Source organism: Chinchilla lanigera, unplaced genomic scaffold, assembly GCF_000276665.1.
Source record: "Chinchilla lanigera isolate Chin_1 unplaced genomic scaffold, ChiLan1.0 scaffold00008, whole genome shotgun sequence".
NCBI classification, from domain to species: domain Eukaryota; kingdom Metazoa; phylum Chordata; class Mammalia; order Rodentia; family Chinchillidae; genus Chinchilla; species Chinchilla lanigera.
The window spans coordinates 10,548,061-10,574,640 of NW_004955409.1; the positions used below are offsets into that span (position 1 = coordinate 10,548,061).

Sequence of the window (26,580 nt, forward strand, 5' to 3'; positions counted from 1 at the left end):
ATATACTATATATAAAAGTATATACTATACTTATACAAAGTATAGTAAAATATATATACTATAAATATATATACTATCTTTCAGTGAGCTTTAAATGCTAAGAATTTACCTTATCATGTCTTCTGTAACAGAAGATTTTAAATAGTACTGTGCTCTGAAGTAAGCTGCAGCATCAGTTTGAGACCCATCATTCAGAGCTCAATGCAAAAGGAACTGAAATTTTTTTATGTTTCGAGAGAGGGTCCTGCTTTGTAGTGCAGGCTGGCCTTGACCTTGTATATGTAGCCCAGGGGTGGCCTGGAACTCCTGTATCAGCCTCTGGAGTGCTGAGATTACACTTGTATGCCACCAGCTAAGGAAGGCTGAAGCAGGAGGATCACTGCGAGTTCGAGGCCAGCCTGGGCTACAGAGTGAGTTCGAGGCCAGCTTGAATCTCAAAAACAAACAAACAAACAAATTGAAAATTTAAAGGCATGTGTGATGCACGTACAAGGTCCTGAGTTTGATTCCCGATACCAAAAAAAAAAAAAAAGTATCTCACAAGAAACACAAGTGGTACTGGAGTACTGAAAGTGTAGAACAACTTTTCTCGTTGTTTATACTGGGCCAGTTGGGTTGGTATTTTCACAAATGGCACAAAAACAGTGTTAGGTCAAAGGGCCTTAGCATAAATCAGAGTAGCGCACTGAACTGTATATAGTATACATGCATCGTAATGGAAAAAGAGAGTCAGTTTCATGTTAGGACACTTGTCTATTTAATATTCTATGTGACAAGAGGAGATATGCCTCTAAAGAAATTCTGCTTCATACTGAAACATATATTTGATTGATTTGTTTTGTTTTTTACAGAACACCACTTTTTACTTGACATACAACTATGGCAGACAACTGTTATTCAGACTTGGCAACTGAACATATTTTTCCCCCCAAAATGAACAAAACGAGCCTATCACTTTAACAAAAACATCTGGCAGTATTTACTGCCAGTGATAAAATCTGAACTTTCAGGTAGAAGTTAAAATTTTGGGAAACTCATCCACATTTGTATCCGTGATTGACAGCTATCACAAATTAGACTTTCCTGATGAGATGGTGTGATATTAACACGTTATTTTAAAATTTTATCTAATGAAATATATACATTTTCATTAGATCTGTGACCTCTCCTTTCCAAATGATCAATGCATGATGTTACAAAATTAATCAAAGGGCAGGAGAAGAGTAATGGAGAGTATAAAATGTTCACTAATATGGTTTTAGATTCCATGTGGCAACTAACCTTTTAGAAACCTCCACTTCTGAATTTTGGTGTAGTATTTAAGAAGCTATCCATAATTACCCGAAAAGTCTATTACAATTCTCCATTTTCCAACTACATATATCTGTGAAGATGGATTTTCTTCATATACTTCAACCTAAACAACATATCACAACAGACTGAATGCAGAAGCAGACATGAAAATCCAGCTGTCTTCTATTAAGTCGACATTAAGGAGACCTGCAAAATGTAAAACAATGCCAGTCTCACTGTGTTTTGGAAAGCATAATTATTTTTTATAGGTACTTAACATGTAATGGTTTATTTTTTAAAATGCACATTTTTATAATTTTTATCAATAGATAAAACCCTTAAAGATCCTTATAGTTTTTAGAAGTATAGTGGGACTTCAGGATCAAAAAGTTTGAGAACCACTGACTGCTCTAGAGATTATAACATATATCCTTAACTTTTTACAGTCTTACCTTCTGTCCTGTATGCCACAGTTATGTATAAAAATAATTATATATTAAATCTCTCTGTATAAATCTCATAGTATTATAATTCTGTTTTGCATAGTTATATGTATTTTTGAGAAATTCTATTTACCCACGCATTTACTATTTCTTGTGTTCTTCATTCCTTCTTGAAGAGGTCGAATTGAAGCTATTATTTTTTTTTTAGTCCACAGAATTTTCTTAGCATTTTCTGTAGTGCAGGCATGCTGGTAATGACCTTAGTTTCCTTTTATCTGAAAATGCTTTTTTCTCTCCTGTTCTTAATATTTTCACTTGATATAGATTTCAGATTGACATTTAAAGATATTTCCATGTCTTCTGGCCACCATTATTTCTGATGAGAAGTCAGGTATTTGAATCACTGTTCCTGGATGTAAGTCTGTAATTCATTTTTTTTCTGACTTTTAAAATTTTCTCTTTATTTTCAGTATAAAGCAATTTGACTATAATGAACTTACAATAAGTTTTCTTTATACTAATTAGAATTGATGAACTTCTTGAAATTAAAAATTTATATTTTTCAACAAAAGTAGAAGCGGGACAAGCCTGTAATCCCAGCACTTGGGAGGCTGAGGGAAGAGGAGCCTCACAAGTTCGAGACCAGCCTGGGCTACAAAGTGAGCTCAAGGCCAGCCTGAACTGCAGAGCGAGACCCTATCTCAAAAAAAAAAAAAAAAAAAAAAAAAGAGAAAATAAAATTAGATCATTATTTTTCAATATTTTTCTACCTTTATCTTCTTTTCTTTAGGAATTATAATTATTAGATGCTGAAGGTCTGTTTGTTCTGTTATGATCTTTCACTGTCCTCTTCTGTTCTTCAGACAATAATATATATTGATCCTTTCGTCACTAGTCTGACGTTAAGCACAACTAGTGAGTTATTTATGCCAAATTCTGTAGTTTTAATTCTAAGAGTTTGAGGTACTAAAGATTGGCCCAGTGCCTTGTGAATACTAGACAAGTGTGCTACAACCCAGCCCTTGGGTATTTTTATGTTTTTATTTCTCTTGAGACTATTTATTTATTTATCTAAGTGTATTTTTTGTTTCTTGAGAATATAAAATCCCTACCTGATCCAAAAATCTAGGTCCCTTTGGGAGATGAGTTGTCCCCATTAGTTGGTTTTTGAAGTTTTGTTTTTGCTCTGGATGAGTTCTATCTTTTGTCTCCTTGTATATGTCTGGTTACTTTGGGAGGTCCTGCATATTTAGAATATGTATTTTAAAGATTCTGGATTCTGTTACATGCCTCTAAAATGTATTGACCTCTGCTTGTTTTAGGAAAGAACAAACTTGGCTGGACTTAGATTCCAAACTCTGCCTCCCATGCATAAATAGCAGCTGAAACCTCAGTTCAATTCCTTTATCCTCGTTTGTGCTGCTTGGATCCTGTCTTACACATGTGTAGTTCAGGTATCAAACAAAATGTTGGCAGAACTTATAATCAGAATATGAGGCTTCCTTTGTTTGGCTATCTTCTTCCTGAGATTACCCATTCACTTTCCACCTGCAGGAGTTAAACTACTAGTATCTTCTGGTTTTTCAAGCCAGTAAGACCGGGGGTTTCTCTTCACGTGTGGGCTGCTCCATGGATGGGCACTTTCCCTTAGGGAAGAAGCTATGAAAAATAGGAAACTCACTCTGTGTCATTTTCTTTCTCTAAGTCTTGCTCTCCAGTGCCTTCAGTGCTTTTTATTTTTGTTTTTGGTTTTTTTTGTGTACCAAGAACCGAACTCAGGACCTTGTGCTTGCTAGGCAGGCACTTGTGCCGCTGAGCTAGATCCCCAGTTGTGCTTCTTATATTTTGTCCAAAATTTATCATCACTGTCTGTGAAAGGCTGATCCCTCAGGACCAATCTCAGCCATTATCAGAAGCAGAATCCTCCACATATTTTCTCAAATCATCTTACAAATACTACTTCCATTTTGAAATTAAAAATGCCCAAGTAAACATTAAAAATAAAACAAAATATTCTCAACGAATACATTTAAAATGTTTAATAATTTATAAGGCCTAAAAAGTTTCAAAAACAGTTTAATGCTACGAAGACACAATAAAATTAGACCTCTGGTTTCTAAGATCCTGGCATTACAGAATAGATGGATTTTATTGGGTAGCCCTTCTGGCTATGGAAAAATAAGCCAATTCTGAAAATGTGGGATAGTACAGTAGAAGAGTCTAGAAATACAAGGGGAGAATGATTTCAGGAATAGATAAAATATATAAATATAAGTATAAAGAACGTTTCAAATGGGACAAACGTGTGGTAGATCAGCTTAGCAAGAGAAGATCAAGTAACACCTGGAGGGTAATGGCTGGAGTACCTGAAGCAGCAAACTAAAGGAATTCTACAGGATGAGGTGGGTTAAGTAAATCCCAGTAATGCAAGAGAGAAATTGTAACAATATTGGAAAAGTGACAACCATACCTATTATAGGGGATAACGCAAGTTGTATTTTCCATCAGCTCTAAATTCTAGTTAGTTCTATTTCAAGGAGGCAAGTAGTGCTACCCAGCACTACTACAGTAGTAGTTTTTAGTTATGGCCTAAGTTATCCTGCATCACTGCTTTAATCCTGTAGGATTTGTTGGCCAGTGAAAATTAATCAGAAATGTATTTGACTGAATGTTACTGTGCCTCTGAAAGGTACTGATGCTGCTTCCTATCCCAATATGTTAAATAGCAAAGATCAGGAATTGAGTGAATGCACAGCAGGAAGGTTTACTTAGTTACTAATTTGTCTGTTTCTTCCACGTCCACAAGGGCTTTGTTCCCGGACCTCTGGGTATTCAAACCCATGGATGCTCAAGTCCCTCATATTAAAAAGGCATTTTAATTACATATAACCCATACACATCCTCCTGTATATCTTAAACTAGGTCTAGATTATTTATACTACCTAATATAAATGCTACATAAATAGAATTTATATTATTTACAGAATAATGAGAAAAGTCTGTATATTTCCAGTACATGTACAGTTTCATTCTAAATATCTTTGATGTGTGGTTGGTTGAACTTACAGATAAGGAACATGGAGAGAGGAAGGCATGGGCTGATTAAAACTGCAACTGTTAGGAGTTCAGAGATGGGGATATAGCTCAGTGGCATAAGCGCCTGCCTGGCAAGCGCAAGGTCCTGAGTTCAATTCCCAGTACCAAAAAGCAAAAACAAAAGGAATTCAGGAGGAAGACAGAAAGTGCATTTGCAAATGGCAGGCTTGTCAAGGAGACAGCTGATCTTGACAATCAGACAATGTTTCTTTCCACACTCTTATCCAAATATAAAATTGTGCATCTTCCTGGCAGATATTTAAGGCTAAAAGCTTAACTTTTATTTTCATCCAATCTTTGAGCTGTTTTTAATACAAAGAATCCCAATGTGGCCATCATGGGGACTAAACATCTTTTATTGGTTTGAACTTCTTTGTGCTTATGAGTTATTTTGTCCTTTTAAAATGCCATGTCTTCTATATCCTCTTATCCTTTTTTTCTGAAAAAGTAATATTAGGAAGTAATATTAGAATAAAAATAGTTCTAGGAGCACACATCTCATGTTGAAAGTTATAATTTTGATAAAAGTAAATAGATTCAAATGTACCTTGGAAATCATACAGATGAAGGCAAGCAGCAATAAAAGACTACCTGAGAGAAAAAAAATCAACCCTAACAATCATGTCAATAAATGCTTGAGCTGCCTTAGAAATCGAGGTGCTCACTAGCAACTGCAAAACTAAGTCCATAGCATTCTGACTAAGTTAATCAGACACATTTGGAATGTTATCAGCACACCAAAAGTAAAAAATAATATTAAGTCTATCATGCCAATGCAAGCACAACACTGAAACTGAGATAAACGGTGCAGCAGATTTAAGAACAAAAATACCCACAATTAAAAGGCTACTTCAGTGCATGTTTTGGCAGCACATATATTTATATTGGTACAATAAAGAGAAGATTAGTATGGTCTCTCTGCAAAGATGACATGCAAATTTTGTGAAGCCTTCCACAGTTTTACATTTCTTTTTTTTTTTTGGTTTTTCTCCGGTACCAGGAACCGAACTCACGACCTTGCACTTGCCAGGCAGGCGCTTTGCCACTGAGCTAAATCCCCAGCCCCCAGTTTTACATTTCTGAACAAAGATTCCCCGTCCTCCTGGGGCCTCTAAGCTCCTGAGAGAGACAGAGATACAATGCTGAAGAGAAACAGGCCATTTGAGAATTTCAACCTATTTGTCTCAAAAATTCCTAAGAAAAACTAGTTAAATATTAGATGAAATGTAATTGAGAGACTTTAATCTTTATAAAAATCAGGAAGGAATGGTATGTAAATAAGGTAGAGCCTCATAAAGTTAAACTATTCAAAAGAAAAATTTGTTCTTCAGTGATTCTGAGTCTTGTTCTGGTCACTATTCCTTTTGAGAATTTGATTAAATATATTCAACTCAGGGGCTGGGGATTTAGCTCAGCGGCAAAAGCGCCTGACTGGCAAGTGCAAGGTCGTGAGTTCGATTCCCGGTACCAGAGAAAAACAAAACAAAACAAAACAAACAAACAAACAAACAAACAAACAAAAAAAATATATATATATATATTCAACTCCACTGTAGATAAATTTTCCCAACATTTTCAGGTATTTAAGAACTTTTTGAATCTAGGTTACCATCCCTTAGTACCATAATGGCTAAGATTCATACACACTTCCTAAGTGCTAGACATTACACTAGGTACTTTACGTGCATTTTCATTTAATCCTCCTAACAACCTTATAAGAGAAATACTTTCCTTATCCCCGTAACAACCCAGGAGATCAACATTATCATTATCTATGTTAATCAGATCAGGAAAAGGAACCTTAGAAATGCTATTAGTTGTCTAAAGTCACACAGCGAATGTTACGATTTGTGTCTAAATATCTCCCCAGAGCCTCATGTGGTCATAGGGTTTTTTTCAGAGAATCTAGAGTGTATGATTGATTCATAGTGCAATGCTGGGATTAAGGGTGGGTGACTGCAGGGTCAGTCCACTGATTGGCCTGACATTGCTCTAGTTCCAGTGGATTGGATACAGTATAAGGGACAGAAAGAGGCTTGTCTCGCTCTCCCTTGTTGCTTTTGCTGTCTTCCACCGCCACGAATGGTTGCCTGTTTGCCATGTGCCAGCCTGCCTCGGAGCCAGCTGATTACGGACTGAGAGCTCTACAAACTGTGAGCTAAATAAACCTTTCCTTCTTTAACTTTGGGAATCAGGTTTTTTGTCTCAGCAATGAGAAAATAACTAAGACAGCCAGTAAGCAGCAGAGTAGGGATTTATATCCATCTCTTTCTGATTTTGGGTTTCCATCTTTTAATCCCTATGATGAGATGTCCATCACTAAAGTCTTTGCATATTAATTTCAAAAATCAATATACCCCCAAAAAGAAATATTAAGTAATCTAAAAGTATATCTAATCCCATTTTTAATTTATACTATTCTCATTACAAATGAGAATTTGAAGTAGTGAGATAATATTTGAAGTAGCGACAAAAAGATATATCTGTATATGAATGTGTATGAGTGGGTGTGCGTATGTGAGGTAGGAAAGATGAAGGCTGAGGTAGTGTCAGAATAAGAAATGGATACCATCAGATCATTTCCAATTCATAGAAGTGAGGCATGTTTTTGCTTCTGAACAATACAGTAGCAAGAGGAAAAAAGGATTCAATCTACACTACTTTTCTTGGTACTCGATCTGAGAAAAAGATGTTTTCTGGAGACACTGTTTAGGCAATATCCTCAACATTATAGAATACTGATCTTAGAACAATCTTTCTTACAAAGACATTTCCTACATATACCTTGATGTAGGCCAAGATGAGCTGAAGGAAAACCTATAGATAGAGTTAATATTTAATTCACACTGGTGTGTACATATGCAATATTTGAGAAGTGGCTGAAATCCAAACATAAATTTTCTTTGTTTTTGTTAAATGAGGGATGTTGCTAGAACATTTTAAGATTATGGAAAGCTGCCAAACAGTACTTGAGAAAACATATTGCTCTGAATACCTATATTAGTTTACAAAAGAACGTATATAAACACAAAAATGTGGGACAACATAACAACTTTAAATATGTAAGAAAGAAAAAAAATAAAAACGATCAAATTGGCAATAAATAGTATTTAAAAACAAGTAAAAGTGCTACTTTGAAAAAGAGAATCTAATCATACTAATTCAAATTGGTTAGAGAAAAAATACAAATTAATACATAAGTAATAACATAAAGGATACTTAAGTGCTCCAAATCACATTCTTTTATGTTGACATAGTCTTTTATATTACACACAGAAAAAATTTTAATAATGATAATATGATTACGTATTCAAAAATATGATTAAGTATCCATTAAACTATAAAATACCAGGTCTGGTGGGAATAAAGGCAGTTAATGGATAGGGAAATAACAAGGAAAAACGAAAGCAAACAAAAAATCACCAAAAAACAATCTTCTGCTAGTGGAAGGATTTGTTCAAGTCTTCTGAGAATAATTCTATTCTGCAAACTGTGTCAAAATCTGATAAAAATAATAGCAGTTAACATTTATACTATTGTAGTGCCAGGCAGTATATTATGACTCCCCATATGTTACCTTTTTATCCTGGCAACACTGCTATGGAGATTGTTACTATACTTATCTCTAGTTTAAATGTGGACAGACAGGTTAAAGTTATAGTAAATGGTAGAATTCTGATGTAAACAGAGGAATTAAGATACTGGAGTTTAAATTATCACTACTCTGTATTGCATAGGGTATGTTATCCATTTCAGTTCATGAGATAAACATGTTTATTTTCTAAAACCTGCCAAGGATAACAAAAAAGGGGAAAAAGTAATATAATTTTACTTCAGGTCTAAAAGTAATAAGAGTTTAAATCACACTATAAATTAAAATATAAAAATTAAAAGAAAAAACCAAATGAAGGTTCTTTTCAAAATTCAAGGAACATAAGGAAATCTAGCCAAACAGTTTATTTGTAGACTAGAGAAAACAGTATTGTAGTAATATGAATAGTTATTGAGAAGGATTTAGTAAGATTAAATATCTCTTAACTAAACACACAGCTATTATTCTTAACAAAAGCAATATTTTAATGTGAAGAGAAAACATATTCTAAACAAAGAATAAATGCCTAGATTCTGCGTATAAGTCACTAAGAAATAGTTTACACATACAGAAATGTGGATAGTAAATCTCTATATGGAATTATATAAGCCTATCAATTAATACACCTAAATTAAGATGTTAAACACTTATCAGTGAAAGTAACCAAAATTAAAATTTGAATACAAATCCTGGTGGAGCAGAGGAAGTAAGGTTCACTTGTACACTGATGAGAACATATAAAAGGGTTTACTCTTTCAGAGTGTAGTATGCTGGGATGTAGCTCAGTGGTAGAGCACTTGCCTAGCATATTCAAGGCCCTCTGCTTAATCCCCAGGATTATCCAAAGAAACTAGTAAGAATTTATGTGGAAGATGCCTTTAATCAGCATACAGACAGGAGTGGGGCACAGCTCAGTGGTAGAGCACAAGGCCTTGGGTTTGATCCTCAGCAAACACACATATATGCTTGTGCACACGCACACGAACATACTAACATATGTATCTAAAAGAGTCTGAGCACAGGGTCATATAAATGGAATCAATGCAGGATTATAAAGAACTGGGGTTACTAGTAAGAGACCTGTGGTACACAACTCAGTTGTGAAAGCTTGTTTGGTAATGTTGGGGCTCAGAAAATGAAATTCCAGAGTGGTGCTTTGAAATGGTAAGTGGAGAACGAGTCTTTGAACCAAAGTCTGTCTTATTATCCCTATCTCATCTGATCTTTGATTCTCTTCCTCTCCCATAGCCCAGAAGGGATGATATGGTTATGAAATCTCATTAACCAGAAATGACTAACCATTAAAACACTGAAAATCAAGTACCTTGCTTAAAGCCCAGAGGAACTTTGTTGCAGACCTGTCTGTTCTTTGGGCCCATTCATGTCCCCTAAATATGTAAAACTACTGTAGCTCTCCTCTTCCTTTACCCCAATGAAGATGATATTTTAAGCTTACCCACCTGACTCTTTGAGTTTTATATTTTATATGGCTCCTGTGCACATATGTACATTAACCAAGCTGTGTGCTTTTTCTCCTATTGATCTATCTATTGCCAGTTTATCTTAGCAAACTTCAAGACTCAAACTTTCAGATGGGGAGAGAGAAATTCCCTTCGCCCTTCCAGTTTTGGCAGAGGTAAGATTCTAAAACTGCTTTGCTCCTTCAAAAGCTGCAGTGGGGACAGCTTAAGAGCGGGCAAGCAGGTAAGTAGTTAAGAAATTTCTTACCGGTCAGTCTCCTGGCTCGCTGTGCTTTTGGGATCTGGTTGAGCTAGTGGTAAGAGTCTGTCTTCTTTCTTTCAGTTTTTTCAGAAGCTCTGGTTATCAAAGTTTCAGAGGGAAAGTTTGAATTTCCCTAGTTACTAGATTAAAGCTCCTCTGTCATAGACTGTATGCAAGCATGGAACATATTTACTGAAAAAATCCTATTCGTTAAAGCTGGGCATGGTATGGTACATGCCTGTGATCCCAGCTACTCAGGAAGCTGAGGCAGGACGCTCACAAATTCAAGGCCAGCCTGGCCAACTTAGATACACCCTGTCTCAATAAACAAACAAATAAAAAAGGCCTGGGAATATAACTGAGTATGGAGTGTCTGGGTTCAATTCCCAGTACCAGAAAAAGAAAAAGAAAAAGAAAAAAGAACATCTACTGTATGTTTTAAACAAAAGGGTTGAAAAATAAATGAGACAGACAAGTGTTTATACTTTAGGAGAAAAAAAATGTGTACAGACAAATGGATAGTAATTTTGGCTATGAAAATAACAAAAGGGTGATAAAATAGTAATTAGAGTAGGAGAGAATCTTATTTGAATGATTAAGAAAAGTCCCCCCCATTTCTCTCACTTTTAATAAGATTAAGACCATCTGAAGTGAAAAGCAATCCTTCCCTACACCAAAATGTGCTGGGATAGCGCCCCAGTGACATGCAGTTCTCCAGAGGACACTAAGTGAAGGTCCTACAGTTTAAAATTTACTGTAGTTCTGACATTATCTGCTTGGAGAGAGCATCAGATCCCACAAGACTGCCTCCCTCTTGGCACTGAGGTGCCAATCGCAGGTTATCACACAGAGTTCTGACCAATGTGTTGTACATCTGGGGTTCCAGTGACCCTCTCCTGTGGTTAGATTAACTTACCAGAGCAGCTTGCAGAACTCAGGGAAATGCATTTGCCAGTTACTCTTGAGGGCTCTTCGCCAAGGACTCTGATACACCCCTCAGTGGGGAACTGTGCCGGGGCTGTGGAGCCCCGCTCTCTGTGCCTCCCTGCAGAGCCTCCAGCGCCCTGTCTGGAAGTCCTGGCACTCCCCAGACCTGGCCACTGGACTTCTCACTGAGGTTTTACTACATGTGCATGTGCGACACACAGTTTAAATCCCCCACAGGCCCACGTATCCTGGCTGGATCTCCAGGACGGCTTCAAGGGGAAGTGGTGAAACCTTGGAAGGTGAGGCCTTGTAAGAGGACCTTAGGACATTGGAAATATGTTCCAGAAGGAGATTAGGGGACTCTTGCCCATTATTTTTGTCTTTTCATTTAATTCTTTGCTCCCTTGGCTATGATCTGAGTGTTTTGCTTTCCCACATGCTCCAGCCATGAAGTGCTGCCTTAAAACTGGCCCAAAACAACAGGGCAAGACAGGCCTGGGCTGGAACCTCTACAGCTGTGGAACAAAACAAACCTGCTCCCCTTACAAGGTGATAGTGGGCTGGGGCTAAGTGTTCAACCCACTAATCATGGCTTTTTGTTTTCTGAGACAGTGTCTTGCTATGTAGTTCAGGCTGGCCTGGACTCACTGTGTAGCCCAAGCTGGCCTCCAGCTCACAGCGATGCTCCTGCCTCAGGCTCCTGAGTGCTGGGATTACAGGTAAGCACCATCCTGCCTGGCAGCTGAGGTCCTTCTTCTGACCAGTGCCCAACGGGAAGCTATCTAGGGCCTCCTAGCTACCTGCCATCTTGCAAAAGATACTCTAATTCCTGCAAAGAATCTATGGCTTTTAAGGAACCGTGTGCCAGGAACCAGGGGCAGGGACGAAATATACATGTCTCGTTATAGCACAATATCACAGATCACCTCATATAACTGTGGGGAGCTAATGCGAAGAAGGCAACTTCCTGGTGCATAATAGATATTGATAGTTATGCTCAACTCATTCCTTTTCCTATCAAGTTACTCAATGGAGAAAAACTGAGAGAAGACAGTTTTTTAATGAAAAAGTTGACAGGAGTTAGCTGCAGGAAAGAAGGAATGAAGAAACTCTAGCATACTGCAGATCTGAGTCTGAGTCAGTGATAACCATTACTAATGATGACAATGACGAAATATCGTGAGATGCAAGTTGTAAGTGGTAAGGGAATGGTGCTTAAGCTGGTGGAGTACCCAAAAGGCAGCTGAGGTAAGAAAAACTGGATAAAAATAAAAATTCATAAGTTACATAAAATTCAAATAAAATTAGTTGACACTCAAATAAGGCACCCAGGGAAACATGAATAATAAGTAGCTTTGCCTCCTAAAAGCTCAGACTTCAGTTAGAAAAAATTAGACATTTACATACAAACTCTACCTCATATAAATTGAGAAGTGCCCTGAAAGCAGCAAATAAAATTTTATGATAGTCCATTTAGGGATTTACTCCTAATTTTACTTAGAGAATGGGGAGAAGGGATAAAATTAAGGTCATAAACGGAAAAACATTAGAGTTAGGTCTTGAAAGTTGGTAAGACATGAACAAACACTGCACTGAGTGGGGAAGGGCATTTCTGGTTGGAGGCACAGGGAGGCACTCTGCGTCATCGTGAAGTAAGGTGGGTAAGATCTGGTTGAGACGGAGTAGGGAGGGTCTCATTATCACATAATATGTAAAGGATGGAAGAAAGAATAAAAAGGGAAACAAAACATTAAAATCTGTGCTTAGGGCTGGGGATATAGCTCAGTGGTGCAAGCGCCTGCCTGGGAAGCACAAGGTCCTGAGTTCGATTCTTGGTACAAAAAAAAAAAAAATCCATGCTTAAAGGAAATGTTCTTAGGGATAGCAAAACAAACAAACAAACAAACAAAAACAGGTCAGTTTGAAAGTGAAAGAGGTAGATGCTCAACGAACATTTGTTGATTGAATAAAGGAAATGACTATTACTATATATTGCTCAAGAAGTAAAACAAAAACAAAAACAAAAACGAGCCCAGTGATCTTAAAAGGAGAACATGAAGGCAAGATGACACACTCTTTGAACATTGAAGTCTATAACCTAGTTAGAAGATCAAGAGCTACAAAACAGTACAATATAATACAAACAGGCTCGCATTTGCCTTTATAGATATTTCTGACAAGTCCCTATGTAGAGTTCCTAGATAATTCTGAATAGCTTTTAAACTTAAGACTTTTAAAATAATATCATAAAAGGTGAGTACCATTCATATGTTAGTAAGGGGAAGATGTTTAAAATAATTGTGGAAGATTTATCAGATTTTTTTATTCTCAGATTGGCAGCTTTACTATATTAAGAGTACTATCTATGTCAATGCAAGTAAAACCAAATGTTGAAAGTTACCAGGTATCTACGAAAGAGGCATTTTAAATTTAATAACATGTATTTATGCTTCATCACACATAAATAGATAAGCAAGTAACATGAGCTGTATATTGGTGCTATTATTGTGTGCTGCTGCCTACAGAAGGTTATGGCCAGTCACAGTGACAGTATTATTCTTACTAAGATATTTAAATTTTAAGAAATCTTTAGAATTGAAGATGAATAAAGTAATTTTCCAGGCATAACTAGTAGGCTGGAAAGACTTACTCTCTTTTCCTCTTTCTCATCTCTCTTGATATATATTCAGCATTTCACTGAAATATATTTATAGTGAAATTAAAACCTCTGCCTAAATTTAAAGCACAGGTTGATAACCATATATTTAATGACAGTACTCTGCTAGGACTATGTTAAGGGTCATGACAGTAGAGAAGTCTAACAATATTTCAGAGAAATGTTCTGTTTAAGATATTATCTTGTTTATCTTCAGTGACTAGGCAATGATACCGAATTTAAGAAAGTTCTCCTGGGCAAGGAACTGTAAAAAACGTGTTTATACATACACCCACCCCAGCATCTGCCCCAACACCCGTGCCAACACCCGCTATCTGCACTGCTTCACCCAAAACCACAGTCCCCTATGGTGACCAATTACGGATCACTGCTCAGCCACTTTGTCATTCAACAGGAGAAGAAACTATCATGGTTCTTCCATGAATTCACGTGTTACTTTTTTCCAAAATGTAAGGAAAGACAGAAGCAAGGCAGGACTAGCTGTTTCAATCATAACATGTACTACATATTATAGGCTGATGTAACATTTTTAAAACCTTTGTACAACTAAACACCACTTTATCTGTATGACTTCTTTATGTTGATAAGCCAAGTATATGTAGATAATCTGGTAAATTTAACAGCAATACTACCACTCGTGCTGAATAAAATCTTAAGTTGTTATTGCAGTTTTATATATGAAACTATTTTTGGCCCATTCACATACATTCTGGTTTATTTTACTTAACTAGCCTGTCTAGTGCAGCATCATGGAAAATGCATGTGCAGCAAAGCTTCTTTTTTAAACCATTGTTTACTAAATATCAAATTTTTAAAAGCCTTTAATTGCTAGTGGCTATTCTGTCATGCTCAGAAATGTAGAAGTGGTTCAGGATACTTTTTACAAAGCAACATAAACCAAGCACACGCCTGTAATCCCAGCACTTGGGAGGCTGAGGCAGGAGGCTAAGCACCCTGAAGTTTGAGGGCAGCCTGGGCTACATAGTGAGTTCGAGACCAGCCTGAACTGCATAGTCAGACATCCTGCCTCAAAACAAACAAACAAACAAACAAACAAACAACATAAACTTCACATTAAAATATGGCACATAGGATAAGAATGTAAAGTTAGATTTTCAAGTGCAAAATTAAGAAATACACTTACCTTTGATTCGAGGTAGACATTTGCTGATGACATTTTTGTGATTTTGCATATGTAACTAACTAAAGAGATGGCACAAAGAATAAACAAGCTGTCATTAATTAATGCTCGAATAAACACAGTCCATTTCAATTGATTTTCTGGAACATCTCCGTGGACTAGCATTGCACAAGTCAAGTTCACCACTAAGAAGAGAAGGCTTGCCAGTATAAAGCCCAAATGTAGTAGAATTCTGAAAGGAAAAGGAGTGTGTTAGATGTTATAAAACTAATGAGAAATTAATGTATTATTTTAGGTACAAGAATTTCTTCAGTTTAAAATGTTTATAATTTCATTATGTACAAATTTAATAATCTCGTGGTTACTTGCAATATTTGTGTTGTTATGCAATTAGTATCTAATCCATTTTAAAATGGTATAGATTTTAAAGCATTAACGAAGAAATGACCTCTTATGGATTTGAATTTATTTGTCTCTACCAAGAAGATAACATAGGACTATTTAATGCTGTTTCAAGCAATCCTGGAGTTTTTATCTTTATAACTACTAAGTATATTTTCTTTGACCTTTGCATTCTGATAATTACCAGACTTTTAAAATTTGCCTAGAAAATTAATGTGCTGTATCTAAATTTAAATGTATTATCTAACAGTAATTTTGAGAGGTAAGGGAAATTGTTTTAAACAATATGCAATTCCATGAATGCCTGCTTATATTAAACCTGACTAGAGAAGAACTTGACTAAGGAAGTCACACTTGACTAGGAAGAAGATGACAGGATACACACAGTTTGAATCACTAATCAATACTTCACCTTCTTATAAAGGTGCATATTTACTACATATACAAAAACAACTCGCTTAATCTTGTTCCCGTGAGAAAAATTAGCACCTCACCAAAAGAGATTCATTTAAATGTGGCAATCCATATCAACTATCAGTAACAGTAACAGCATTCTGTATGGAAGTAACCTGTTTAAACACATTTACATCCCCAAATTAAGCACATATGGTCCAGAAATTTATTTTGCCATCCAAAATCTTCTCTTTTTTTGAGAAAGGGTCTTGCTTTGTATTGCAGACTGACCTTGAACTCACTATGTAGCCCAGGCTGGCCTTGAATTTACAGCGATCCTCCTGCCTCAGCCCCCCAAGTGCTGGGATTATAGGTGTGCCCACCACACCCAGCAACAACCCCTTTCTTTCACCATGAGCAGTCTACTGCTAAAAATACATCTTTTAGATACTAGGCATTAATATTAATGAGTTAATCCTTTAGCTCTTTTACGTATAAATTTATTTAGGTACTTGTTGAACTTACTTGTGTTTGTCAAGTTCAGTGGCACATCTGACTTTACATATAACCTAGAAAGAGAGATAAAAAATTGTGAAAGCATGTGTAATACGGTAGTCCCCAATTTGTTTTGACTTTGTGTTTCAAAGAAATCCAGCTACAAATGATAATAGCTAAAAAAAGTTCAGATGTTAAGTCAAATCACTGGGAAGCAAAAATAGCCAAATTCCCAAAGGCTTAGCATAGTGAATCACTTTTTTTGTCTTAAACTAAAATTTCTACTTTTAAAATTCAAATGAAGTTAATTCAGTTTAAATGCTTACTGAACATTTATTATGAGGCAGACATTGTGCTGGTGACCACCTATCCTAACGATATATCCTATCGTTATATTATATTTTGCCCTAAAATAGGGCAAATGAATATGGCTGAGCGTTCTCTAAGAGTTTTACCCTTTCTGATGAGATGAATAATGAAACAAGGGCTCAGAAGTAAACACAAACATAACGAGCACAGATCTTACTTAGTAAACTTCCTTCAGAAAGCCTTACAAAAGCTAAGTGCTAGAGTTAGGCAGGTAGGTAAACAGAACATGACAGAAATATGGTATAATCTGTAAGCATAATGTGATAGGCCTCAAGTCCTTACTGGTGAGCTTAGACTTTGTTCTTTAATTGACAGGAAGATATTGAAAGTTTCCAGACAGGCATTCCAAAGTACGGAATTTTACTGATCTGGCATTATGTACACGTACTACAAGGAACTATGGAGAGGAAGTAGGAAGACCAGTTACAAGAACACTGAACTTTGGTCCTTCGGGCAGAAAGTACAAAATGTTATGAACAAAGATAGTGTAGGTATTTAGTAATTCATTCAAACATTTCTTACACCCCTATTAACATCTCATTCTCTGTGAAAGGTACCATAGATTCGTACACATGATCACTATTTCTGCTCCCAAGGAGCTGATTATATGGGAGGAATAGGTAAGCCATGTATTTTGATACACTGTGATATAAGGGCAAAAGATGCTATTGCAAGATCTAGGAAGGCAGAAATACTAATTTATCAGGAAGGAGTAAGAGGTAAAGGTTAAAGGTGGAAGCTGTACAGAGTCAGGGAGGTCTTCTGGTTGCTATGGCAACCACCATTTATTTTCAGTCTCTTTATATTTGACTACTATATTCCAGGTACCTCATATAAGTAGATTCATACAGTATTTGTCCCTTTATGACTGACTCGTTTCAGCTAACATAAACTCTTCAGTGTTTCTCTATATTGTAGCATGTGACAGAAAGTCCTTTTTTTCAAGGCTGAATAATATTCTATTGTATGTCTATGCCATATTTTGCTCACTTGTTCAACCCTCAATGGGCACTTGGCTAAAAACTTCACGCTTTTTGGCCACTGTGAGTAATACTGCTATGAATCTCTATGTTCTTGATGTGATTTTTGGTGGGGGGTTTGAGACAGGGTCTTGCTATGCAGCAGTCATGCTGGCCTTGAATGCACTATACAGCCCAGGTTGATCTTGAACTCACAGCGATCCTTCTGCTTCAGCCTCATGGATGCTGGGATTACAGGACATGACAAAATACCTGGTTTAGGTACGATTTCTAAGAATCTTTTGACAGTAAGTTGTGTGATGCTCCTTTATCCCTAAGGACTTCATTGTATATACTTTAAAGAGGAAAATTTTTTATATAACCACCGCATAGCCGGGCATGGTGGCGCATGCCTGTAATCCCAGCACTCGAGAGGCTAAGGCAGGAGGAGCGTTGCAAGTTCGAGACCAGCCTGGGCTACAAAGTGAGCTCAAAGCCAGCCTGAACTGCAGAGTGAGACCTTGTCTCAAAAAAAGAAAAAAAATACAAAACCACAATATACTGTAAAAGTCAAAAATTGAATATTGGCAAAATATTATTATGTAATTTATAGATCTTATTTATATTTTACCAGTTGTCTCAATGACACCCTTTACTGGAAAAAATATCCAGGGTCATGTATACCAAACAAACTTCGTGTGTATTTAGTCTCCTTTAATCTTTTACTTCTTTCCTTTCAGTTTCGGAGAGGGTAAAGCACTGATCTTATAAAATGCTTTTCAGCTGGAGCTTACTTTTTTTTTTTTTTTGGGTATAAGAGATTGAATCAAGAGTCTCTGCACTCAACTAGTGTATATCCCTGTCTTCAAAAAAATTTTTTTTTGGTACTGGGAATTGAACTCGGGACCTTGCACTTGCCAGGCAGGTGCTTATGCTGCTGAGCCAGATCCCCAACCAAAAAGATTTGAGACAAGGCCTTACCAAGTTGCCCAGACTGTCCTTAAACTTGCGATCCTCTTGCCTCAGTCTCTGAGTGCTTGGAAAACAGGTGTGTACCACCATCCCTGGCTTGCCTGTTGTTTCCTTATGATTAGATTTGGTTACGCATTTTGGAAGAAATTCATGATGTTTCTCAATGCACATCAGCAGGTTCATGATGTTGATTTATCCTGTTACTATGATGTTAACTTTGATTAACTGGGTGGGATGAGATCTGTAGGGCTTTGTCACTATTAACTTATTGTAATTAATACATGTCATATGAAGTGATATTTAGACACTACCTATCTTCTAGTCTTTCAACTTTCTTCTACTAGTTTTAGTATCTATAAATAATTCTTGCCTGAACGAATTAGTATGATGGAGCAACTTCTTTTTAAAAGGTCAAAGTGATCATACAAGTCTAAAAAGGTCTACACCACCTCAGTACACAACAGATCTTTTGTTATCTAATCCCCTTTCCGATCCTGTGTCCCTTCACCCCTCTACCTTCAATCACACAGTCTGCTTATTCTGAAATATTTACAGCTCTTCAAACAAGAGATTCAGTTTCCCGTATCTGTACATATTTGTACTTTGCCAAGGATATACTTTCACGACCATGTAACAAATTCCAAATTATCCTTGAAGACTTCCCAGAGTGTCATACTGTATATTGTCAGGTTAAGTGCCTTGGGGAAAGAGTATGCACTTTGTATCCTTGCAGTACTAATCACACTCTGGGCATTTATTTGCATATTTATTTCTCCCTTAAGAAAGACAATAGTTTATTCAGATTTATAGCCCCAGTTGCTAGCATAATGCCTGGCTCATATCAGGGTTTCAGAAAGTGTTTAAATAAATGAGCAGTGAATTCAGGTCAATGCAAGTCCTTTGATATAGTGGTGCAGTGTGGCCTGAGGGAGTGTGGGAGAAATGGCAGAAGCTGAGCTAAACTTCAACCTGCTGCAGACTCTGTAATGTGAGTCTATGTATGAGGGATTTCTGAAGCAACTGTAAAGCATGAATTACGGGAAGAATTCCAGCTGAAAAACTGTTGAATTTGAATGAGCCTTCAAAACCATATTCTTGGGTTTTGAATCTAAAAAACAAAACTGTTAGAGTGAGGGCCCTACTGAAAAAAAATGTGAAGTCAGGTCATAGGATTGACTGATATTTTTAAAGTCTGCTACATCCAGGCAAAAATAAGGCAAGTGAGTTTTGCAATGTAAGAACGAAATTAACAGCCACCAGCAGTGGTGATAGCTGAAACTCGAGCGGAAGATACTGAGTGAACAAATGTAGGATGAGTGTCACCCGGTGAGATGTTCATGTTCAGTAGCTAAACAGGAGATGGGCAAGGGTTACAGGAAGTAGGACAACAGAGACAGTAAGTACAGGTTAGATAACAGACATCTGAACCTAAAAGACACCTGGAGAACCTGTGTAGGAGACATTTCTCTGTGAGTGTCTCACGGTTTTGAATGTTCTAGATCTTCTGGGCTAAAGGGTTTGCAAAAGGGTAAACATCTTTGAAAGCTAGACATAGTGTTTAAACGAAGGTCAGAGCAAGAGCAAGATTTACTTTCTGAGTAGTATATAAAGACAGAACAGTTCGCTTCCTGAGGACATCTTGCAGGGGGAATAACTTCTCTCTCCCTGGTAACAATCTGCTCACATTCCTAAGTAAATGTCTAGCTGGGCATAGTGGCACATACCTGTGATCCCAGCCCTTGGGAGGCTGAGGCAGAAAGATCTCTGTGAGTTTGAGGCCAGCCTGGGCTACATAGTGAGTTTAAGGCCAGCCTGAACTGCATAGGGTGACCCTGTCTCAGAATAACAACAGAAACAAAAAACTATAAAATAAATGTCTTATCTGTCTCTCTTCCTTATTTTGGGTCACTTCCCCTTGTAGCTCATCCAGCTATATGTGCAGATACCATCTGCTCCCTCACAATGCTGCCCTATGGACCACAGCTTGGAAACCTGGTGTTAAGACACTGGTGCTTTTGCCATGAGTCATAAGTGGTCTTTTTCTCTGACCCAGGAGCCTGATGTTTTTTGGCAGTACATGTATATTAAATGATGACGAGCTTCTTGTTTTCAAGTAGGGTGAAAGACCCTTCACAGTTATTGATTGTCTTGGTTACTTTTTTTTTGTTGCTAAGACAAAATATCTGATACCCAGAATTAAGGAAGGAAAGGTTTATTTAGCTCACAGTCTGTGGAGGTTTCAGTCCATAATCGTCTGGCTCCAAGGCAGGGTGGCACATGGCAGAGGGCAACCGTTCATGGCAGTGGAAGACAGCAAAAGGAGCAAGAGCAAAAGGGAGGAGTGGTGGCAAGTAGCCTCTTTTTTTCCCTTACATATGCAAACTATCTGCCCCAGGGTGGGAGTAGCACTCATAGCCATGAATCAATCATAAACTCTAGAAGCCTGCCCCGTGACTGCATGAGGCTTTGGGAGGACATCCAGACACAAACCATGACACTGATTTAAAAATCTGTTGGCTAGAAATGAACTAAGTAGAAAAGATGAGGCATAAGGTAGAGAGAGACAGGGGAGAAAAGGAAAGAGAATTTCATTGTTAAAGAAAGCTGTGGCAAGTTATTTATTTTTCTGTCTTTTTGAGACAGGGTCTTGCTATGCAGTTCAGGCTGGCCTTGAGCTCAGTTTGTAGCCCAGGCTGGTCTCGAACTCTCAACAATCCTCCTGCCTCAGCCTCTCGAGTGCTGGGATTAAAGGTGTGTGCCACCATTCCCAGCAGCTCTGGCAAGTTAACCGTGAAAAGGAAAACACACATTTTTTGAGTCAAGAGGGAGAACTTGGAGTCTACATAGAAAATTTAGAATAATTTACAAACAAGCTGTTGTTAAAATAAGAAATTTGGCCACTATGTGGATGCACAATACTTAGATATGCATGGAAGAACGAGAGATGTAGCAAGTAAATTCTACTGTGGTTTTCCAGTAAAGTGGGAGGCAAGGTTATTGCCCAAGAAGGAACGTTAGATTTAAGCCCTTGGAGTAAGAAAAACATTAATAGAAGTGTTATAAGGAATATACTGATACAGAGAGGTCCAGTAAAAATTAGAGGCTTGACAGGAGATACAGTCAGCACGGTTTTTCTATTTCCTACCCTGTCTCCCTCCTTCTCTTTCTTTCATGGTACTGGGATTGAACCCAGGGCTTTCTCACTAAGCTACATTCTCAGCCCTTTTAAAAAGGATTTATTTTGTGACAGAGTTCTTACTAAGTTACTAAATTGCCCAAGCTGGACTTGCAGTCCTCCTGCCTCAGCCTCCAGGAGTGCTGGTATTACAGGCATGTGCCACCACACATGGCTTGATTTTAAAATTGAAACACTCTAATGGGAAAAAAAATGAATGCCATTTTAGAAAGTTCAAACTTGTTTAGACTATACTTTTCATATATTAATTAAGAAATGTAAAATATGGGAGCTATGGTAGAGAAAGAACTTACTTTGATGCACAAACTACTTTGGTGTAGCAAAATGCCAAGCAGTGAGGAACAGGAGGGGGTGGGGAGAGCAAAAGGGACAAAGTGATGAAAAGAGGAGGAGGAGGAAAAACAGACAAAGATGAGTTCAAGGTACATAAAGGAAACAGAAGACACTGCTCAGGAAGACTCTCTCTCTCTCCCCCTCTCTCTCTCTTTCAGGACTGGGTATTGAACCCAAGGTCTTCATCCTGAGCTACATCCACAACTCTTTTCTATTTTCACTTTAATTTTTTTTTTGAAGACGAGTCTTGTTAAATCGCTAAGGCTGGGTTCAAACTTGTGCCCCTCCTGGAGTGCTGGGACTACCGGCACCCACTGCCAAGCCTGGTTTAAGAACAGCTCCATTTCAAGAACCAGTTCAAGATGTAGCCACGCTAATGGGAGGCTTAAATGGAAACGGGAGATTCAGAGCTCTGGGAAACCACTAAATTGAGACTTTGGATGGGTTATCAACATGGGCTTTGAAAATGGTGCATTATAAGAGACAAGGCAAGAGGGAGGAAAGTGCTGACTCATCCAAGAAGAAGGACATTGTTATTACAGCCAGTGATGACCAAATAAGACGGCACAGATTTCAGAGAGAGGATGATGTCATGACCTCAGTAAGGAAGACTGGGAAACAAGATGGGTTGGCTGTTTCTCTACAAAAGGCAAGAAGTGTCCTCTGGGAAATGCTAGAGTTCCATGAAGGCATTTAAGAGGACCACAGGAGAAAAGACTGGGCACAGGGTGGGAGGGGGAACTCTTCAAATGACGGGTCATAGAGTAGTGAGTATGAGAGGGGCTTGAGTAGGATAAAGAAAGAATTAAGGGCCAATTACCACCCCAGGTTTGCTGACTGTGTCCCACCGGGTTATATAAATATACCCAGTGTGTAAGTTACAGTAAGGTTAAAAACAATCTGCCGCACACTGTGGCACATGCCTGTAACCCAGCACTCAGAAGGCTGAGGAAAGAGGGTTGTCGCAAGTGCAAGGCCAGCCTGGGCTACACAGTGAGCTGAAGGTCAGCCTAAATTATGAGACCCTGTCTTGTAAAACCAAGCCAAACCAGATCAGACCACCCAAAAATCCGATACCAATGGTGTTCTACAGAACATAGCTAGTAGGACATGATCCTGAGTGAAAATAATAATAAATAATAATAAGCAATTATGGACTGTTAAGATAGTCAAGATAATTCATGAAACATAACACATTTTATGCCGATTTTAAGTTTAGAAAAGTAAATAACATACAATTAAATGATTTATTAATGTCAATACATGGCAGGTGGTCCATATCTTTCCAAATACCAGAAAAACAAAGTCTATATCAATTGCTCAAATTCCTGTGGAGATTGGTGTCTCATTGTCAGGTTTATCATTGCTACTGCCTATATATAAAAAATGAAGTTTTTAGCTGTATCAGCTATAAATTGAAAGTCATACTTTTCCTCAGATGTTCTCTTTCAATGACTACATTTCACTTCATTTTAAAATTTTTTTTATTTTTTTTGTCTCTTTGAGACAGGGTCTCGCTATGCACCTCAGGCTGGCCTTGAGCTCACTGTGTAGCCCAGGCTGGTCTCGAACTTGCAATGATCCTCCTGCCTCAGCCTCCCAAGTGCTGGGATTACAAGCATGCGCCACCACACCCAGCTTATATTTCACTTTAAAATTTATTTAGTAAATATTATTCTTTGCATTAACTTGTTCTTGCTTTTAGAATACATCTCTTTGCATCTCTCCTAAGATCATAATATTCTAATACTTTAAAAATGTTAGTTTCTTCTCTCTACTCATTCTGTTTTCTCTCAAGTTACTTAAAATTATTTTATGTAATCAAATTGAGTATAATTGTAATATTACTTATAATCAAGTGAGTTTCCAGGTAAATACTGAGTATACAAATTTTCTTCCCATCTGAATTTCTACTAAAAGAACTATGAAAGGATTTTTATTTTATTGAACAAAGGTAAAACAGAATTTCATAACAAAATACTAGGAGAATAACAACAGTTAATACATTGCATATTGTCATCTTCAAAGTAGTTACTCAGAGTACGAGATATGGACATAAAAGATTCTCCAGTCAATATTAGCATGAACTTTCTCCTTCAACGCACTAAGAGACAGTAATAGTACAGCTACCTTGCATTTTTCTCCCTTTTCCATTCCTTCTGTTCCTCTTTCCTCCCTCCTAGTTCCTTTTTCCTTTTAAACAATCACTATTTTATAGAATGGAATCCTACTGAAGGATAAACTTGAGACTTTTATAGGTAAATGGATGCAACTTGAGACCATACTCATGAGTGAAATCAATCAGACTCATACGTGTAGACACTGTATTGTCTGTCTCCCTGGTGTGAGAAATTGTAAGAATAAATAAGGTCTAGTATGAAAGGATTCTGATGAAAATCATAAGCCCCTAATTTTAAGTGAAATAGCAAAGGATAAAATAACAAAATGTTGTAAGCCAGAAAACAGAAGAGAGGTGTATGCAGAACAGAGTCCATACAGCACAGGCCTGAGACTGCAACCCTTAGAAGGCCTGCTTGGAAGGTTTGTCCATGGCTGGCACTTGGGAACTTGGATTTCAGGAGGGTTTCCATCATCCCCTAAGTAATGAGGCAATGGTATAACAATTTATACCTAAATTGTTTGAGCAAACAGTATGGTTTACCCTGAATACTTTCCTCCTAGGAGTCTGGAACTTTAGTACATGTTTGGCAGAGTTGCACACATGACCAGACCCCAGTTAAAAACTTGGGTGCTGAGTTTTCAGTAATTTCCTGGTAGACAGCATTTTACACGTGTGCACACACTCACTGCTGAATAAGTGAAGCACATCTCATCCAACTCCCCTGAGAACAACTCTTGGAAATTTTTGGCTGGTTTACTTCAGTCTTTGGTGACTTTTTCCTACTGATTTTACTCTGTATCCGTTCACTGTGATAAACTAGAACCACGAGCTCACAGCTGTAGCCCTCACGAGGGTGAAGGGTAGTCTGATTACTTAAGAAAGATGAATCCCAAGTTAGCAGTGAGAGGTCTAGAACCCACCTGATATGCATTTCGGAATCTTCAAAAAGTTTAGGAACCAGAAAAATCAGGTACTAATGTGAAAAAACTGAGATATGAGTGGCTAAAACAGGGTAAGGAATAACTATTTGGGGGCAGTTAATCACTAAATCTTAACCTACTAGCCCATTCCCTGGGTGATGCCCCTTTCTCCACCCTGGGAAAATCTGGGTATTTACTTTCTGAAGGCCTGCCCAAAAGCCTTTGTCCTGAAGTATCATAGTTCAATACCAGGCACAGTTGATAGTTTTGCAGCATATTATTGGGTGAGAAAAAAATTTGTGCGCTTTCATTATTTAAAATATCCTGAAATATAACTGTTTATTATGAACTCTTATTTGCTATATGGAATTCACTGGAGACAATTCAATATATCTTGTGCTTAAGAACAATATAGTTGCTGGGCATGGTGGCATAATTCCAGCATTTGGGAGGCTGAGGCAGGAAGATCACTGTGAGTTCAAGGCCAGCCTGGGATACATAAGTGAGTTCAAGTTCAGCCTGTACTACATAGTGAGACCCTCCCTCAAAAAAACCAAACCAAAACAAACAAGAAAACAAAAAGCCCCCCAAATCAAAACCAAAACAAACACCCCAAAACCAAAAACCTATATAGCTAGGTATGGTGGTGCATGCCTGTAGTCCCAGCACTTGGGAGGTTGAGGTACGAGGATCACTGGGAGTTCGAGGAGAGCATAGGCTACATAGTGAGTTCAAGGACAATTTGAACTACACAGTGAGTGAGACTGTGTCTCAAAACCAAATCAAATCAAACCAAACCAAACCAAACCAAACCAAACCAAACCAAACCAAACCAAACCAAACCGTAGTTGTTGCAAACCAAACCGTAGTTGTTGACTGTGTCAACTTGACAAGTTTAGAAGCTTAACTAAAGTGGCTAAGCAATTCTATACCCTAGGGTGTAGAGGAGCCACCCTAGGGTGGCTCATGACCTAAATGATATAAAAGGGAAATAAGGAGGGACAGAGCAGCTTCTATTCTTTGGGGGAGCTCCAACTTTCACCTTCAGCTTGGATATCATCTCCTGGCTTCTAGTGCAGACTCTTAGGCTTCTGCCTTGGATCCTTCAGCCTTCCGGTGTAGACTCATCAGCCTGCCATCACAGACCATACTGCCCTCCTGATATGGACGTGCATGGAACACTGCAGTCAACTCCAGACCTTGGACTGAATCCTTTGGTCTCCAGTGTGCAGACACGCTCTGCACGCTTCCTCATCCAACTCTATAGCTATCATAAGCCAATCTTGTAATTTCTTATACATTTGTGTATCTTGTGTTATATTTGTTTCTCTAGTAAAACCCTGACGGATACAGATTTTGGTACCAAGAGTGGGTTCATTGTTGTGATGTTGCCTGGCTTTGTGACTTAAAAGCATTTGGAATTAATACGGAAAAGTTTTGAGAGACTGGCCAAATAGGCAGCCCCTGTATGCTGTAAACTATATGGAGACTCTGGTTGGAGCCTGGAAAATCATAGTATTGATGGAAA

At 37.8% G+C, this 26,580-nt stretch overlaps 1 protein-coding gene across 1 annotated transcript in view; it reads right to left on the bottom strand.

Moving 5' to 3' along the window:
• Gpr137c (G protein-coupled receptor 137C) overlaps positions 1–26,580 on the bottom strand; it is a gene marked incomplete at its 5' end in the record, with an annotated part of 58,291 nt that overhangs the window by 14,221 nt on the left and 17,490 nt on the right. Inside the window, 2 exon segments of the mRNA XM_013510458.1 lie at positions 14,895–15,123; positions 16,212–16,255. Coding sequence (XP_013365912.1) covers positions 14,895–15,123; positions 16,212–16,255 — 273 coding nt within the window.